The following is a 19,195-nucleotide window of genomic DNA, read 5'->3' as shown; positions in this document are numbered from 1 at the left end:
TTGGTGGGTGGGTGGGTGGATGGACGGATGGACGGGTGGGTGGGTGGGTGGGTGAATGGATGGATGGATGGATGGATGGACGGACTGGTGAGTGGGTGGATGGATGGGTGGGTGGATGGATGGATGGATGGATGGATGGATGGATTGGTGGGTGGGTGGGTGGATGGACGGATGGACGGGTGGGTGGGTGGGTGGGTGAATGGATGGATGGATGGATGGATGGACGGACTGGTGAGTGGGTGGATGGATGGATAGATTGGTGGGTGGGTGGATGGATGGATGGATTGGTGGGTGGATGGATGGATGGATGGATGGATAGATAGATTGGTGGGTGGATGGGTGGATGGATGGATGGATGGATAGATGGATGGATGGATGGATGGATGGGTGGATGGATGGATGGATTGGTGGATGGGTGGATTGATGGATGGATGGATGGGTGGATGGATGGGTGGGTGGATGGATGGATGGATTGGTGGATGGGTGGGTGGGTGCATGGATAGATGGATGGATGGATGGATGGATGGATGGATGGATGGATGGATGGATGAAGAAGGTAAAGTGACATATTTTGAAGACCAACAGAAGTCAATTCCTCAGCACCCTCTGGACATCCATTCTAATGCTGACTCCTTTTGCTCCCCAAAAATGTTCTCACCCTTTGAAGTTTTAGGGATGATTCCATATCCCCTGGACTTCAGACTCCTCTATCCAACTGTCTAGTAACACCTCCACTTGGATGTCAGCCTCCCGCAACAAACCCAGAATGTACAAAACCAAGCTGTTGACCTTCCCCCAAACACCTGCTGCTCCTGCTCACTTTCCTGCCTCAGTTAATGGGCCCTCCCCGCTTCCAGCTGCTCATGCCAATACCAGGAACTCACCTCTGACTCTTCTTTCATACCCTTCCTGGAATTCATCAAGAAATTCTAATAGCTCTACCTTCAAAATACATACGTAATCCAACTGCCTCTCACAATCTCCATTGTTGGCACTCTGGTTCAAATCCCATCATTTCACCTGCGTTCTAGCAACAGCCTCCTCACTCCTCTCTGCTTCTGCCCTTGCCCCCAGGTCTGTTCTCAACAGAGTACTTCTACTTAACGTAAGCCAGCCAGATGGGGTGGCTCACTCCTATAATCCCAACATTTGGGGAGGCTGAGGCAGAAGGATTGCTTGAAGTCAGGAGCTCAAGCCTGGGAAACAAAGCAAGACTCTGTCTCAAAAAAAAAAAAAAAAAAGGAAAAAGAAAATTTTATAAAAAGCAAATAATAGAAAAAAATTGAGAAAAATGGATGAAACCAAAAGCTGGTTCTCTGAAAAGATCAGCAAGATAGACAAATCTTTAGATAAACTGACTGGGAAAAAAAAAGACTCAAATTACTAAAATTAGGAATGAAAGAGGGGACATTACTACTCACCTTACAGAAATTAAAAGAATTAGAAGGAACTGTTATATTAACTATTGTGTGCCAACAAATTAGATTAACGTAGAATAAATGTACAAATTTCTAAAAAGATATAAACTACTGAAACAACTCAAGAAGAAATAGAAAATTTGAAATGACCTATAACGAGTAAATATTGAGTTAGCAATCAAAAAACTTTCCACAAACAGAAGCCCAGAACCAGATGGCTTTGCTTGTGACTTCTTCCAAATGTTTAAAGATGAATTAACAAATTCTTCATGAAGTCTTCCAAAAAACAGAAGAGGAAGGAACACTTGCCAACTCATTACAAGGCCACTACCCTGATACCAAAACCAGACGAAGATACCGCAAGAAAACTGCAGACCAATATCTCTTACGAATGCATATGCAAAAATCCTCAACAAAATACTACCAACTCAAATTCAGCAATACACAAAAATGGTTACCCACCATGACCATGGAGACTATATCCCAGGAATGCAAGGTTGGTTAAACATATAAATATAAACATATAAATATAAATATCAGTCAATGTAATAAACTGTAGAAATTGAATAAAGGATAAAACTACATGACCATTTTAATAGATGTGGAAGACAAAAGCCAGATGCCCCACTTCTTAGAACAAAACTCCATCTCACCCGATGCCCACAACATCCTACATGATCTGGAACCCATCATCTCTCTGTCCCCACCTCCCTCTCCCACTTCTCTCTCTGCACTAATCACAGTAGCTGCCTTGTTGTTATTCAAACCCATTGGGTACACTGCTGATTCAGGGCCTTCACAGTTGCTGTTCCCTCTGCCTGGAACACTGTTCCCCCAAATACCCACATAATTCACTGCTTCACCCCCTACAGGTCTTTATTCAACAACTGCCTTCTCAGTGAGGCCTCTCTGGCCACCCTACAAAAAATTGCTACCCTCTCCTCCCAATACTCACACTCTCCCTATTTCCTTCCTGATAATACTTCTCTCCTAAGCCTTTATTATTATCTGAAATACTCTGAATTTTACAATAAAATTCACAATACTTATATATCTTGTTTGCTATCTTTCTTTCCCAACTAGAATGTAAGTTCCCTCGGGACAGACATTTTTATCTGTTTTATTCACTGCTATATCTACAGTATGTATGTATGTATGTATGTATGTATGTATTTATTTATTTATTTATTTAGAGATGCAGTCTCACTCTATTGCCCAGGCTGGAGTACAGTGGCACAATCTCGGCTCACTGCAACCTCTACCTCCTGGGTTCAAGTGATTCTCCTACCTCAGCCTCCTGAGTAGTTGAGACCACAGGCACGCACCACCATGCTCACCTAATTTTTTGTATTTTTAGTAGAGACAGGGTTTTGCCATGTTGCCCAGGCTGGTCTTGAACTCCTGACCTCAGGTGACCCGCCTCCCTCAGCCTCCGAAAGTGCTGGGATTACAGGTGTGAACCACCACAGCCAGCCACCTATATCTACAGCATTGAAACTAGTATGCCACTTAATTGGCAATCAACAAATATTGGTTGAATAAACAAATGAATACAGTTTGTCACTCGACTCTTCACTCAGCCAGCAGTGACTTACCTCACCCACCCATCCATGTGCCTGACACTGTGCTTCAAGCTGGAGTACAGAGAAAGATTAGAACCAGATCTGGACCCTGCTAAAAATCACAGATAGGGCTGGGAAAGGAGTCAGAACGTACGTAACCAAGACCCCAGGAAGACAACGCTGGGCGCACTGAAGATAGGAGGGAGAGAGGGTCAGCCCCAGCAACCAGGGAGGAATTCATGGAGAGACAGTGGTAAGCTGGCCCTTGAAGGCCTAGAATGCTTTGGACACTTGGAGAAGGGAGTGATGATGCGGAAACAGGGAGAGGGGAAGCATGACTAGGGAACCAAGAGGGGGCCTGTGTGGCAGGACTGCAGTGGAGGAATAAGGCTCCCAAGGTTATCAGGGAAGTTCACGAGGGGCTTTAAATGCTGGGATAAGGGGCTGGGCCTAGTTGCAGAGGCACCAGGGAGCCATGCAAAGCTTTTGAGCAGGGAAGGGTGGCGGTGTCAGCAAGCTCACTCTGTAAGCCAGGCACAGTGACGCATGCCTGTAATTCCAGCTACTCGGGAGGCAGCATGGGCAGGATCGCTTGAGGCCAGGAGTTCTAAACCAGCCTGGGCAGCACAGGGAGACCCCGTTTGGAAGGAAAGAAGGAAGGAAGGAAGGAAGGAAGGAAGGAAGGAAGGAAGGAAGGAAGGAAGGAAGGAAGGAAGGAAGGAAGGAAGGGAGGGAGGGAGGGAGGGAGGGAGGGAAAGAAAGAAAGAAAGAAAGAGAAAGAAAGAAAGAAAGAAAAAAAAGAAAAGAGAGAGGAAGGAAGCAGGAAGGAAAGAAGGAAGGAAGGAAGGGAGGGAGGAAGGGAGGGAGGGAAAGAAAAGAAAACAAAAGGAAAGGAAAGGAAAGAAAAGAAAAAAAAGAAAGAGAGAAAAAACAAGCAAGCTAGCTAGCTCACTCTGGCAGTGTGTGAAGAACAGAACAGATTGTGGTGGATGAGCAGGAAGACAAGGAGACCAGGAAGGTGCCTTCTAGAACAGTTCTGGAGAAAGACAGCAAGGCATGAGCCAGGGAAGGGCAGAGAGGACAGAGAGGAGAGGACAGGCCTGGGAGAGGTCAAGGGCTTTGTGACTGACAGTTGCTGGGGAGGAGGAACTCGAGCCTGAATCTGAGGTCAGAACATCCGAGCATTCTACGGAGGCACAGACAGAGCCATGGGGTGAGGGCGGGATGGCAGCACCTCTGAAGGGTTAGAGTTCTGGCCACAGAGGCTCAGCGTCGGTGGGTACCATGCCAGACCCAGCAGCTTCCCAGCGCCAGAGGATGGATGCACTCTAGCCCTGCCCGCCTTTCTGCCCCTCAGTCCCAATCCCCAGGGCAGGCCTAAAGAAGAGTTTCTCCAGCTGGCTTTGACGGCCAAGACACAATGTCATTTCTAGATGAGCCAACCAGCTCTGGAGATGCGCCAGGCTGCAGGGTGCAGGGGGTGGAGGGGGGCAGCTGTGTCCCCGAAACACAGCCAAGGAGCCACCTCCCAGAACCAACCGAGACAGTGGCAGAAGCAGGGCTGGCAGGGGGCCCCCAGCTCCAGCTGGCTGGTACAGCGACAGCTTTGATGGGGCCTCCATCTGCCTGGGCTTCAGCCTCCCTGCGAGGTCAGGCCCCACCAGCCCCCATCAGCTCCCACCAGCCAGAAATGATGGTCCCTTCCCTCAGTCAAGAAGCATTAAGGTATTTACTAGTGCCTGGGGTGTGCCCAGCTCTGTTTCTGGTTCAGTACACTATGAAGGACACAGACTTTGGAGGCGTCACAGCCAAGTTGGAGGTTGTTTGATTGTTTGTTTTGAGACAGGGTCCTGCTCTGTCACCCAGGTTGGAGTGCAGTGGCATGATCAGAGCTCACAGCAGCCTCTATCTCTCAAGCTCAAGCAGTCCTCCAGCCTTAGCCTCCCCAGTAGCTGGGACTACAGGCATGTGCCTCCATGCCCAACTAATTTTTTAACTTTCTGTAGAAACAGGGTTTTGCTACGTTGTCCAGGCTGGTCTCTAACTCCCGAGCTCAAGTGATCCTCTCACTTCGACCTCCAAAAATACTGGGATTCCAGATATCAGCCATTGCACCCAGCCATGTGCTGGAGTTTGGTCTGTCCCACTATTTACTGATTCTATCTGTGGGCTTCAGTTTTCCAACCTGTCAAGTGGTATAAGAAAAATCCTTCTGGGGGCCAGGCGTGGTGGCTCAAGCCTGTAATCCCAGCACTTTGGGAGGCCGAGACGGGTGGATCACGAGGTCAGGAGATCGAGACCATCCTGGCTAACACGGTGAAACCTCGTCTCTACTAAAACATACAAAAAAACTAGCCAGACAAGGTGGCAGGCGCCTGTAGTCCCAGCTACTTGGGAGGCTGAGGTAGCAGAATGGCGTGAACCCGGGAGGCGGAGACTGCAGTGAGCTGAGATCCGGCCACTGCACTCCAGCCTGGCTGACAGAGCGAGACTCTGTCTCAAAAAAAAAAAAAAAGAAAAGAAAAAGAAAAAGAAAAAACCTTCCAGGCTGGGTGTAGTGGATCATGCCTGTAACCCCAGCACCTTAGGAGGCCGAGGTAGGCAGATCACTTGAGGTCAGGAGTTCAAGACCAGCCTGGTCAAAATGGCGAAACACCATCTCTACTAAAATTACAAAAATTAGCCAGGCGTTGTGGCATAGGCCTGTAATCCCAGCTACTCAGAAAGCTGAGACAGGAGAATTGCTTGAACCCAGGAGGTGGAGCTTGCAGTGAGCTGAAATTGTGCCACTGCACTCCAGCCTGGGTAACAGAGAGAGACCATCTTGGAAAAAAAAAAAAAAATTAGTGGCAGGTGCCTATAATCCCAGCTGCTGGGGAGGCTGAGGCAGGAGAATTGCTTGAACCTGAGAGGTGGAGGTTGCAGTGAGTCGAGATCGTGCCACCATACTCCAGCCTGGGCAACAGAGAAAGACTCTGTCTCAAAAAATAAAATAAAATATGAAAAGAAAAAACCTTCCTCACCAAAGCGTCCATTGAGAGGACTAAATAAGAGCATGTGCAGAAGAGAATGACGAGACTTTCTAGTCTTCAGGAATTTCCACAGAGACCCAAGGCTGAGAACAAGGGATGAGCAGCACCCACACCTCAAGAGAGGTGCCAGCACACCTTCAGGACTCGGCAAGAGAGAACGGGGCTATCCTATGTGGCCCCCGCCTGCTTGCATAGAAGTCATGCTTGGGGGAGGATTTACTGGATGCTGGCTAAATGCTAAGCCTCCTATACCAGGACGGCCCGAGGGGTGTGCACAGAAGACGTCTTCAGGACACCCAGATGCATGCCATCTGGCGTTCGGGGAGAATGGACCCTGGGGCCTGACTCCCCGCAGGGAAGTCTGCGGGTGGGGATGCCAGAGGAAGCAGTCTGCGGTATCATGGGAGGGGAGAGGGTGGCAGCGGGGGAGGCCTCCCTTCCTGACCTCCAGGGGTCAGATGGACACCGCGGAGGGAGACACGGTGCTCATGAGAGGAGCCCCTTGCAGGATTGCCTACCCAGGCAAGACGGCCTGGCTGGAAAGGCAGCCCTTGCATCAAGGAATTGGGCAAAGTAAAAACCAGGGCCGCCGGGCGCGGTGGCTCACGCCTGTAATCCCAGCACTTTGGGAGGCCGAGACGGGCGGATCACGAGGTCAGGAGATCAAGACCATCCCGGCTAACACGGTGAAACCCCGTCTCTACTAAAAAATACAAAAAACTAGCCGGGCGAGGTGGCGGCCGCCTGTAGTCCCAGCTACTCGGGAGGCTGAGGCAGGAGAATGGCGTAAACCCGGGAGGCGGAGCTTGCAGTGAGCTGAGATCCGGCCACTGCACTCCAGCCTGGGCGACAGAGCGAGACTCCATCTCAAAAAAAAAAAAAAAAAAACCCAGGGCCAGAGACCCCAAAATGCCCACAAAGGCCCCCCACACCCCGCCTCTGAGCATCTGCCACATGGGGGGCACGGACAGAGCGCGAAAACAACCCCGGACACAGACAGTACTCGGCCTGTTCTCAGTCATCCTCCCTCGCCTGCTCATCTCTGGAGGGGACAGAATTGCCAGGGGAGGGGGGATATCAGGGATGTGGGGTGGAAGATGGAACAAGAAGAACAAAACCCCACTGTAGCCCCACTTCTTCTCAGGGCAATTTTCTGGTCCTGGATAGAAACTTTATTTGGGGCCAGGCACAGTGGCTCACACCTGTAATCCCAGCACTTTGGGAACCTGAAGCCGGTGGATGATGAGGTCAGGAGTTGGAGACCAGCCTGGCCAACATGGTGAAACCCCATCTGTACTAAAAATACAAAAATTAGCCGGGCGTGGTGGCGCACGCCTGTAATCCCAGCTACTCAGGAGGCTGAGGCAGGAGAATCGCTTGAACCTGGGAGGCAGAGGTTGCAGTGAGCTGAGATGGTGCCACTGCAGTCCAGCCTGGGGCAACGGAGGAGACTCAGTCTCAAACAAAAAAAAAAAAAGAAAAAAGAAACTTTATTTGGAAGCAGGGCCAAAGTTTTTATTTCAATGGGACCAGACTGTTTAGTTCATGCGTGTGACTGGAGAAGCGATGGGGCTCTGGCCACGGGTGGGAGATGTGGCCAAACTAGTGTGAGGACAATAAAGTCGTGGCTGGTTTACTTTTCCAAAGTCCGGCCTGCTCAGTAAACCTGGTGCACACGTGTATGGGCCCTGTCTGCAGCCACAGGGCCTGGGGCCATCGATCTGGGAAAGGAGGGGAGGTCTAACCCCTCTGCTTCCGGCTGGGCTGGTGTTAGCTTCCCAGAAGCAGTGGCCCTTTCCCATGTTGGGGGTCAGGCAGGGCTGGGGCTTTGGGGAGCCAGGGACACTCCAGCTCTGGTCCCCTGCCCTTTGGGCCCCCTGTCTTCGGACAGGCCCCATACACCTCAGTGCCTCAAGGGAACCAAACAGGCACTGAGCCCAAGCAGGAACATGAATTCTGGCATGAGGATAGAGCGGTCCGGGAAGCCTTTTGGAGCCTTTTGGAGCTCAACTCAAAGCTGACTTTGAGTTGAGTCTTGCAGAAGGAGGATTTCAGGATGCACAAAAGAGGAACTGGTGCTCTCGGTGGAAGAAATGGACGCTTGCAAAGTCTGGGAAGTCGGTGTGCCCACGCGGCTGGCACAGCCAGAGTGTGAGGCCCATGAAAGGGTGTGATGGGATGTGGATATGGAATACTTGATATTACCGTGATTATTGCCCTTAAAGCAGCATCCACATTGGCCATAACCAATCTGGGCCTTGCTTCCCTCCTCTGTAACCTGGGGAGAATTGCTCTATTTCTTCTTGGGCCCACAATATGCCCTGGCAATAAATGAGTCCTATTTTCTCAAACTAACACATTAATCCAATGCTCAGAGGACACCTTTTACAGTCAGAAAAGCTCAGGCTCAAATCCCAGTTCTGCCGCTTCCTCACTGTGAAACTCCTGGTAAGCTTCCCTCTCTTTTTTCTCCCCCAAGATGGAGTCTTGCTCTGTTGCCCAGGCTGGGGTGCAGCGGCACAATCTCAGCTCACCGCAACCTCCGCCTCCCGGGTTCAAGCGATTCTCCTGCCTCAGCCTCCCAAGCAGCTGGGATTATAGGTGCCCACCACCACGCCCAGCTAATTTTTTTTGTATTTTTAGTAGAGACGGGGTTTCATATTGGCCAGGCCGGCCTTAACCTCCCAAAGTGCTAGGATTACAGACGTGAGCCACCGCGTCCAGCCTCTCTTTACTGATCTGCAAAACGGGGATAAGCTCTACCCAGAAGGAGAGATCAACGTAATGTACGTAAAGGCCGGGCACAGCATGAGCCGTGGAAATGGGAGTTCCTCGTCCCCCAACCCTGTTCCCACCTCCATAGAGGCTCTCACTTACATAGGAGGCCAGCAGGGTGGTCGGGGCCAAGATGAGGGCCAGGTAGAGGCAGGGGGCTGTGGCAAGCAGGCTGGAGGCGCAGATGAGGGGCTCAGCTCTTGGAATGACTTTCTTGTACCTCCTCGCAGCTTCTGCCCCCAAGATGACCCCAATGACGCCGGTCATGATGGTCAATGACCCAAAAATCAGGCTAATGGGAGAGAACACAGAGGGGTTGGTCAGCTGGGTGAGCTCAGCACGGAGACCTTTCACCTTGCTCCCAGCCCCAGGTCTAGCCCCGTGGCTCAAGGGCACGATCTGGTGTCTACAGGGAGTATGACTGTGGGCCCCTCATCTGACCCAGGCCTTACCCACCCTCATCACTGAGGCTCCCAGGACCTGGGGACCCTGACCAGGGACCAATGTCCCACTGCCCTCCCCCAGCCCCTTTCCTACCTCCTCCCCTATCTCGTCCTGGGGATCCCACTGGCCATGTGGGTGATCGCCCAGCACCCCAGGTCCCAGCCTGCCTCATCTCCATTGACCCTTTCCCTCTCATCCCCCAAAACTGCCCACTCAAAATCTGAATTCCAGGGTCCCACTCTGGCCCCAACCTTCTCTCTTTCCAGCTCCCAGTATTATGAGAAATGGAGGCAAACGAACATGTATTTACTAAGCCCCTGTGATACACCGGGCCCTTGTCTGGGCCCTCTACACGCCCTCCTTCCTTGAATCCCATCCTTCCCCTTCCTGTCTTTGAACCCCCCTCAGGCAGCCCCTGCCTGACCTCTGTCCCTTTCCCACCCACTTTTAGACCCACTTCTACTCCGTTTCGCTTCCCCTTGTACATCCTTCCTGTGGAGACCTGTCCCTCCAAAATAACCGCCACATAGGCTCCCCAAGAGTGCATTCTGTGGTGGCAGGAGATCTGTGGTGGGAGGAGTTCAAGATCAGAAAGATCTCATCTCTACAAAAAATGTTTAAATGATCCAGCTTTGGCAGCGTGCACCTGTAGTCCCAGCTACTCAAGAGGCTGAGGCGGGAAGATCACTTGAGCTCAGAAGTTCGAGGCCACAGTGAGTTATGATCATACCACTGCACTCCAGCTTAGGCAACAGAGCAAGAGTCTGTCTCTAAAAATAAAATTAAAAACACAGACCTGACCACGTCCCCGCCCACATCCTGCCTAAAATTCTCCACCAGCTCTCAGATATCCACTAGATTTGTCCCCAGTTCCGTAAGGTGTACATTGTTCCTTGTGATCTGACTCTGACTCACATCAACTCCAGGTCCTAGCTCTATTTTCTTCCTCCAGACTAGCTGCTCTCCCCTCCCGACTCCCAACCACACACTTTTATTCCTCTGCCTGGAACACCCTTCACTAGTTTTTGACCTATCAAACTCCTACTCATCCTTCAAGACCCAGCACAGCCTACTTGGGGATGCCCTTCCTTTGTTCCCTTGCTGATCCCTTCACTCCCATCAATTCCCACAGCACCTTCTGTGTCTGTCATCAGGTTCGTTCGCTGGCCTGGGAATTCCTAGAGAACGGTAACAGGTTTGGTTTCCTCTCTTGACTCTATGCTGGGAGCATAGAGCCTGGCACACGAGAAACATATGTTGAGCTAGTGAACTCATGGATTCCTCCTACAATTCCCAGATGGACAGATGAGCAAGGAGAGGCTGAGAAAGGTCAAGGCCAAGATTACCCAGCTGGTAAATGACAGACCAGGATTTGAATATACATCTTCACCCTCCTGGTCTATTCTGTAAACTCCAGCCTCCTTTTAAAGGAGCTCAAAGGGGCCAGGCGAGGTGGCTTATGCTTGCAATCCCAGCACTTTGGGAGGCCGAGGCGGGTGGATCACTTGAGGTCAGGAATTCAAGACCAACCTGGCCAACACAGCAAAACCCCATCTCTACTAAAAAAAAAAAAAAAAAATAGCTGGGAATGGTGGTGGGCACCTGTAATCCCAGCTACTTGGGAGGTTGAGGCAAGAGAATCACTTGAATCTGGGAGGTGGAGGTTGCAGTGAGCTGAGATCGTACCACGGCACTTCAGCCTGGGCAAGAGAGTGAGACTCCACCTCAAAAACAAAACAAAACAAAACAAAGGAGCTCAAAGGGAACGCTGAGACTGTGCCCAGCATGAACTCTTGAAAACACCAGTCTAACCAGGATCTTTCCAGCCTCTCAGTAGCTCCCTGTTGTCCTCTGAGCAAGCTCCTGGCCAGCACTGACAGCTCTGCGGGACTGGTCCATGCCGACCGATGTAGCTTCCCCTCTCCTCTCCCACCGTCGCTTTGCCCAAATGACTGAGAATTCTCTAAATTCTCTACTAAAAGTACAAAAATTGGCTGGGTGTGGTGGCAGCTGCCTGTAGTCCCAGCTACTCGGGAGGCTGAGGCAGGAGAATCGCTTGAACCTGGAAGGTGGAGCTTGCAGTGAGCTGAGATCGTGTCGCTGCACTCCAGCCTAGCAACACAGCAAGACTGTCTCAGTCTTGAGAGAGGAGGGAGGGGGAGGAGGGAGAGGGGGAGGGGGGAGAGGGGGAGGAGGAGGGGGCAGGGGCAGGGGCAGGCAGAAAGAAGAAAGAAGAGCTTTCCAAACCTTCCTAGCCTTCTGAGCTGTGCGAGGTCTGGCTCAGCCTAGTCAAGTGACCCGAATCCCAGATGTATGCTGGCCGCCTCTGAGTCCTGGTCTGAGCTGACCTTGGCAGGTTCTCGAGATATTCGTGAGACTTAGGATTGATTATCTAGACAGGCTGCCTGAAAAAGCACCCCCACCAGCCCCTGAACGGGAGGTGCAGCCAGAGGACATGGCCCAGCTCCGAAGCCCTTCACGTTCCCTCCATCTACACAGGGCCTTCCCAGCATCACAGACTCTCACAGCCAGGAGAGGCCTTAAAGATCTGTAAGTCAGGCCGGGCGAGGTGGCTCAAGCCTATAATCCCAGCACTTTGGGAGGCTGAGGCGGGCCAATCATTTGAAGTCGGGAGTTTGAGACCAACCTGGCCAACGTGGTGAAACCCCATCTCTACTAAAAATACAAAAAAAAAAAAATTAGCCGGTTGTGGTGGCGCATGCCTGTAATCTTAGCTACTAGGAAGGCTGAGGCAGGAGAACAACTTGAACCCAGGAGGTAGAGATTGCAGTGAGCCAAGATTGTGCCATTGCACTCCAGGCTGGGCAACAAGAGTGAAACTCTGTCTCAAAAAAAAAAAAAAATTACCAGGCATGGTGGCGTGTGCCTGTGGTCCCAGCTACTTGGGAGGCTGAGGTGGGAGGATTGCTTAAGCCTGGGAGGTCGAGGCTGCAGCAAACTGTTTGTACCACTGCACTCTAGCCTGGTGACAGAGTGACACCTTGACTCAAAAAAGAAAGAAGAGAAGGAAGGAGAGAAGAGAAAAGAGAGGAGAAGAGAAGAGAGAAAAGAAGAGAGGAGAGGAGAGAGAAGGAAGGAGGAGAAGGAGGAGTTAAGGAGGAGGAGGAGGACGGAAGGAGAAGGTAGGCGCAGGTACAGTCAGCAGAGGACGAGTGTCGCCAAAACCCTGGGGGAGGATGGGGCTCCAGGGAAGAGGAAAGCATCCCCAGGAGCCCCCAAGACCCACCAGGAGAGGGTCAGAACGGAGGAAGGGACCGCGCGGAGGCTGAAGAGCAGCTGCCGGAGGCAGTGACGAGGCCGGGGTTAAGGGTTCCGGGAGAAGGAAGGGAGAGCTGAAGGATGTCCTTGACTCAGCATCAAGCAGTCACTGGAGCTCTTGGAGCACAGGGTCGAAGGTGATAGGAACAGAAGTGGAGCCCAGCCGGGCAGCAGACAGCCAGGCAGGAAGCGGGAGAGGGCGTGCCCTAAGGGCAGAGTGCCCGTGCCTCCCCTCCCAGCAGCCTTCTCACACATATGAAATCCCAAAACTAGCGAAGCGACGAGGCCTCCCGGGCCCCAGTTTGCCATCTGTAAAATGGGATGCCCTCACAGAAGATGCTACAGGCCCCTCTGAAGGGTGGGGCTCCTCTCATCCCACAGCCACACAGAAGCCTCACGCCCGTCTCCCGCCAGTGCCTTCTGGAGCCCACAGCGGCCCCAAGAGTGGAGAGACGGGGGATTCAGCCCACAGAGGACAAGGGAGCTGGCCATGGCCACTCACAGTGGCAGAGGCTTAGCCCGAGCCCGAGCCAGACCTCCTGCTGCCATCTGGGTCCCAGGCCTCACTGTCTTCACACAGCACCACGTGCCCCACCCCAAGAAACTGAATTTTGGAGCTCAGAACTTCCTCAGCAAGAGCCCCCAAGCTGGGCAAGGTGCCCAGTGCCCCCGGACGCCCTTACCTGTCAGGGTTGCTGCATGGCTCCTGGAAGCAGGGAGGCTGCAGCCCGTGAACCACACGCGCCTCGAGCAGAAACTTGGGGGCCCAGAACCCCAGGGCTCCAGTCACAAAGGCCATGGCGGTCACTCCGAGGGTGGACCACACAAAACTGCAGCTGCAAGACAAGGTGCCCCAGCTGGAGTCGGGAGACGGCTGGGACTGAAGGGGCCTGTCCACTCCTCCCCACTCCTGGGCACCAGGAACTTTTCCATCTTGTCTCATTACCTTCAAGATTCCATAGGTAGCAATTGCTAACCCCTCTTTACAGATAGACAAACGGAGGCTCCAAAGAATACACTCAGGTTACCCCAAGCTCCAGCCTCCAGATCCTTCCCGGCAGCACCCTGAGCTCCAGCCTCCCCCTATGTTTCGGAGACCCCCCTACCCACACACCTTGGCTCCTCCTCCCTCCCTCCTCTCTGCGAGACCAAATCTCCCCATCCTGAGGGTTCCCCAACCAGCATCACATTCTCCAGGCAGCTCTCCCTCCCTGCTCCACCTTCCTCTCAGTCCTCCCGGCTGGTTTCACAGCTCAGTAACAGAAGTGGGTCCTGTCCGTGCCCTGCCTTGCAGTGAATCGTGAGGCCTGGGACCAGCAGTTGACTCCTGCCTGCCTCCCCCAGCATGGCTGGCACAGAGGATCACGCACGCCACGAGGCTTGGAGAGGTGAGTGATGAACTCCCAGCATCCTCCAAGCAACCCGGAGAAGGGGACAAGGCTGGAGAATTCCATCCATTGAATAAATAAGGACAGTGAGGCTCTGAGTGCCAGGGCCACTTATGGGGCCCTGGCATCCTCTCCTAGCGGCCCCTCTGCTCAAACCCCAAGGAGCGGCAGAGGCAAGTCTGGGACTCATGCCATCTCCCTCCCTCCCTGTCCATATTTCTGTCACATGGCAAGGTGATGGAGGCTGAGCCCTGAGGGAGGGGCACTTGAGTTGGTAAGTGGGATCTCAGAGGAAGAGGGCTGTGAACACTGGGACAAGGGAGGGCCCCCTGGAGGTGGAGAGAGGGGGTCAGTGAGGCTGGGGCAGACAAAGGGGTTTTTCCGAGCCTTGCAGGGTGTAGCAGTGACACTCACTTTTTCCCCAGGTATCTGACGTCCTCACACCAGCTGCTCCTGGAGCCTCCCACGGCCCCCTCCCCCTGCATCTCGGTAGCTCCCCGCGGTGGGTCTGGAACCAGCAGGATAAGCAGGATCAAGGCCACGGCCTCCAGGCAGGGCACGATCTAGGGACAGGAGGGCCCGGGAAGCTCAGGACCACATATTATCACAGCCCAAGAGACCCCGGGGGCAACTGGTCACAGTACCAGCCAGTGTCTGACCTCTGGGGTCCAGGCCCTGGGAGTGGTGGGGGTGACTTGTTTTTCGGGGCGCTGGTATCCACAGAGCGGGATGTACTACTGTTTCTCAGCCCTCACCACTGCAGCCTTTCCAGGGAGTGGAGTCTCTTTGGGACTTCATGTAATTCCCATCTTTCCAGTACAGACGCCACTCTTTTGGGGTCAACGGGCCCGAGATGGTTGAGAACAGGGACCCTCACTACCCTGGCCCTGCCTCCTGAGTACCTGCTGCCCCTAGAGCTGACCTTTCCCTGGCCCAGGCCTCCATCTGCCACATAGTCCTGCCCTGGCATCCTCTCCTAGCGGCCCCTCTGCTCAAACCCCAAAGACGGGGATCTCACTACCCACCTTGGGGCAGCCTTCAAACAGCTCAGATCCTGAGAAGGCTTATTCAATCCAGGTCAGACCTGCCTCCTTGAAGCCCACCCCACTCCCGAGATTCCAAATCTGGCTTCAGCGCTTCACACGCCAGCTCCCCGGCACTGGGCCGGCTCCGTGGAGGTCTGCATGCAGCCTGCACTCCCACCAAGCTGCACTCCCAGGGCTGAGCTCAGTGCCCTCCACTGTGGAGTTCCTTCCTCTTCAGAACGGTCCCGCTCCGTGCCCACGTTGGAATTACAAGGCCCGCAGCCCAGCGGGGTCTGCCCAGCATCTTCCTCAGCATCCTGCCCAACTGCTGAGCGAGCCTAGCTGCCAGTCCGCCAGGGCCTACTCCGTGCCCTGACCCTGCAGCTTGGAACTTCCATCTCTCGTCTTACTGATCCTCAAGATGCCTTAGGTAGCGTTTACTACCCCCACTTTACCGACAGGTAAACTGAGGCTCTGAAGAAGGTGACCTGCTTGAGATCACACAGCTGGTAAACTAAGAAGCCAGCTTTGAGCCGAGGGCCAGCACCTCCCCAGCCCATGCTCCCTGTGGGGCCCCAAAGCTGCCAATGCCTGACCACCCCCCGCCCCCCCAATGGCGCCGGGTGCTACGCCAAGTGGCTAAGGTCACCCAAGGCTGGAAAGTCCCTGCCGGTCCAGAGGGAAAGCAGAGGGAAGACAAGGAAGCAGGACTCACTCGGAGGGCCCAGCGCCAGTTCCCAGTCAGCGTCGTCACAGCCGACCCCAGCACGTAACCCAGACCACTGCAACAGAGGGTCAAGGGCGATGGGCTATGAGGGGAGGGAGGCGGAAGGCAGACCCCACTGCCAGCCTGACCCAGGGTGCTCCCCCGTGCCCCAGGGAGCTGGTTCTCTGCAGGCACAGAGCTGTTTCACTGAGGAAAGTAAGCCACGTGAGGCCCAGATGTCCCGTGCCCTTGGTCAAATCACCAGTGACCTCTGGCTCCTGGCCCACCCCCCGCGCCAGTCTCCCCACCTATGGAAACACATACCATCCACCCTTCTGCCCAAGGCTGGGCCCTGCTTGAGTCAGGCAAGTTCAGGAAAGCTGGGTCAGAGGCCAGGGTACTGACTGCAAATCCTCCTTCCTCACCTCGCCTCCCAGGGCCGGCCCCTCCCTGGCCGGGCCACACTGCCGAGCGTATGAATCTGCAGGGCGCATGCTCATCACCTCTACTCCTCCCCCAGCCCATCAGCTGGTGTCACTGCCCCCGTTGACAGATGAGGAAACTGAGGCTCGGAGAGGTAGACTCATGTGGCGAGGAAGGGGTAGCACTGGGACTCAAATTGCAGCCCTCCTGGTTTGACCTCTCCTACCCATGCCCAGCCCCTGTTCTGACTCCTTTGGGCCTCAGTTTACCACCTGGGGAAGTGGACCCATGGGTAATACCAACCTTCCAACAGGGATAAAGATGTAGAAGACGGCCAGCACGCGGGTGCGCTCGTCCCTCACGAAGAGGTCGCCCAGGATGGTGGGTGCGATGGTGGCGTAGCTGGCCGAGCCAGTGCCCATGACGCCCCGGGACAGGAAGAAGAGCCAAGAATACTGGGCGAGCAGGCACAAGACCACGGGAGTTCCAGAAGTCACCCACAGGGCCAGGGACCCGAGGGTTTGTTGGAAGAGCCAAGGGGACCTCATGACACAGGACCCCAGAGTAGGGAGAGGGGATCGGGACTATGGACACCTCTTCTCCCAGCCCTCAGTGCAATCCCTGATCCAGTCACAGCCAGGAATGGAGCAGAATTGTCCCCACGCAGCTCTGATGGTGCTGGATCAGGGAGGAAGCAGGTGGGGAAGGGGCCTTAGGGGCCTGGGCAGAGGCATGGACACCTACCCGGGGGGAGATGAAGGAGCTGGAGAGACCAGCTCCTGACCAGAGCAAGATCCCGAAGCTCATGGTGGTCTTGCGGCTGTATCGGTCGCCCAGGTAGCCAAACACGGGTGCAGACAGCAGCAGGCAGCCGATGAAGACTGGAGGAGACACACAGGGGCAGCCTGGATCCCCCCACGACCGTGGCAGGGCAGACGGCCCAGCAGGCCCGGGGAGGGAAGGAGCCTGACTCAGAAGCCACAAGCTGGCATCTTGGCAGCGGGCCCAGGGTAGGAGGAAGAAAAGATAAGGTGAACCTCACAGTGCGTGGCCAACGTACAACCCCAGCCGAGAGTGTAGAGGCCCGGACCCGGCCCCGAACCCAAAGCCCAGCTCTGCCGCTTGCTCTGAGTGTCACCCCAACACTGGAGAAGTCACCATTCCCTCCCAGGATGGTGAAGGTGAGATGGGAAGTGAATGTGGAGCGTCAGGCATGGAGCAGATGCCAGTTTCCCGGCTTTACAAAAACACGTGACCCCTGTGAGCCTGGATATGGGGATGGGTCTGATTTTTCATTCATGCACCTACTGAGGCAACAGGGAGCAGGGAAAGAGGGAAGTCAGCCTGGGCCTGCTCTGAGCAGCAGATGAGGACGGTTTAGAATGAGCACATTGGGCCGGGCGCAGTGGCTCACGCCTGTAATCCCAGCACTTTAGTTGGTTGAGGCAGGCAGATTGCCTGAGCTCAGGAGTTCTAGACCAGCCTGGGCAACATAGTGAAACTCCGTCTCTACTAAAAAAAAAAATACAAAAAAGTTAGCCAGGCCTGATGGTGGGCACTGGTAATCCCAGCTACTCAGGAGGCTGAGGCACGAGAATCGCTTGAACCCGGGTGCCAGAGGTTGCAATAAGCTGAGATCATGCCACTGCACTCCAGCCTGGGCGACAGAGCAAGGCTTGGTCTCAAAAAAACGAAAAAAGAAAAGAAAGAATAAGCACATTCACTGTGAACTAGTGTTGATTCCAGGAAGCCAGGAAATAGTTGGTTTTCCTACATAGGTAAAATGTTCCCTGGACACAGCTGCATTTATACTTTTATTTTATTTTTTGAGACAAAATCTCACTCTGTCACCCAGACTGGAGTGCAGTGGTTCAATCTGGGCTCACTGCAGCCTCTGCCTCCCGGCCTCAAGCCATCCTCGCACCTCAGCCTCCAGAGTAGTTGAGACTACAGGCACGTACCACCACACCTGGCTAATTTTTGTAGTTTTTGTAGAGATTGGGTTTCACCATCTTGCCCAGGCTGGTCTCGAACTCCTGGGCACAAGGGATCCACCCACCTCGGCCTCCTACAGTGCTGGGGTTACAGGCGTGGGCCACCGCGCCCGGCCCACTTTCCATTTTTCTGTTGGGCTGTTGTTTGTTCATATGTTTTGGAAATAAGTTCCCATAGTCTTTTATGTTTGTTTTAAGAATTAAAAACGCAACTTCTGGGACTAAGTTGGCTGGGTTAAAATCCTGGCTCACCACTTTCTAGCTATGTGACCTTGGGCAGATTCCTTAACTCTTTTGTTCCCCTTTCATCAACAGTGCGATTCCCTTGTTTGGTTACTGAGAGGATGAAGTAAAATAAAGCACATAAAAGTTATCTGCATAGCTTCATGTAAACATCCAACAAATGTTATCTATTATTATTACTGATTGCATAATTTCAATCATCATCATACAGAAGTGTTTAGCTTTGATGTTGTCAAGTTTATTAACCTTCTGGAGGGGCAAGAGTTGTTTCACGTCTTGTTTATGCATATCTTCTTTATCCAAAAGTTATAAAACTATTTCCCAGCCGGGCGCGGTGGCTCACACCTGTAATCCCAGCACTTTGGGAGGCCAAGGCGGGTGGATCACCTGAGGTCAGGAGTTCGAGACCAGCCTGGCCAACATGGTGAAATCCCATCTCTACTAAAAATACAGAAATTAGCCAGGTGTGGTGGCGGGTGCCTGTAATCTCAGCTACTAGGGAGGCTGAGGGAGGAGAATTGCTTGAAACCAGGAGGTGGAGGTTGCAGTGAGCCAAGATTGTGCCACTGCACTCCAGTCTATGTGACAGAGCGAGACTCTGTCTCAAAAAAACAACAAACAACAACAATAAATAAATAAATATATTTTTCCCCATATTCCTCACATGCAGGGATCACCTGCAGGCTGTTTTAAGTGCCTTAAACCTGCAGACGCTCTGTGACTCTGCAGATGCCCTTCCCAAGGGGAAAGTAGACACTCCTCATTTCCAATGTCTCCAAATTCAAATCATTTCTTTGACATAGTGGATGAAATGAATGCTCCCAGAGTTAAAAGACAGACTCTGGAGCCACACTTCCTGGATTCAAATCCCAGCTTCAGCAAGTCTCCTAACTTCTCTGAGCCTCA

General features: G+C 53.3%; 1 protein-coding gene across 3 annotated transcripts in view; it reads right to left on the bottom strand.

Moving 5' to 3' along the window:
- The window catches only part of SPNS3 (sphingolipid transporter 3 (putative)), a 60,861-nt gene that overhangs the window by 30,938 nt on the left and 10,728 nt on the right, over positions 1-19,195 (bottom strand). For all 3 annotated transcript variants that reach the window (XM_023184631.1, XM_023184633.1, XM_023184632.1), the window contains exons 3-8: positions 16,797-16,933; positions 16,356-16,507; positions 15,639-15,705; positions 14,313-14,461; positions 13,194-13,346; positions 8,890-9,079 (exon numbers count right to left, since the gene is read on the bottom strand). In XM_023184631.1, the coding sequence (XP_023040399.1) occupies positions 8,890-9,079; positions 13,194-13,346; positions 14,313-14,461; positions 15,639-15,705; positions 16,356-16,507; positions 16,797-16,933 (848 nt within the window). The remainder of the gene's footprint in view (positions 1-8,889; positions 9,080-13,193; positions 13,347-14,312; positions 14,462-15,638; positions 15,706-16,355; positions 16,508-16,796; positions 16,934-19,195) is intronic.

Source organism: Piliocolobus tephrosceles, chromosome 16 (assembly GCF_002776525.5).
Source record: "Piliocolobus tephrosceles isolate RC106 chromosome 16, ASM277652v3, whole genome shotgun sequence".
Taxonomy (NCBI): Eukaryota; Metazoa; Chordata; class Mammalia; order Primates; family Cercopithecidae; genus Piliocolobus; species Piliocolobus tephrosceles.
This window is presented reverse-complemented; position numbering and strand designations above follow the sequence as displayed.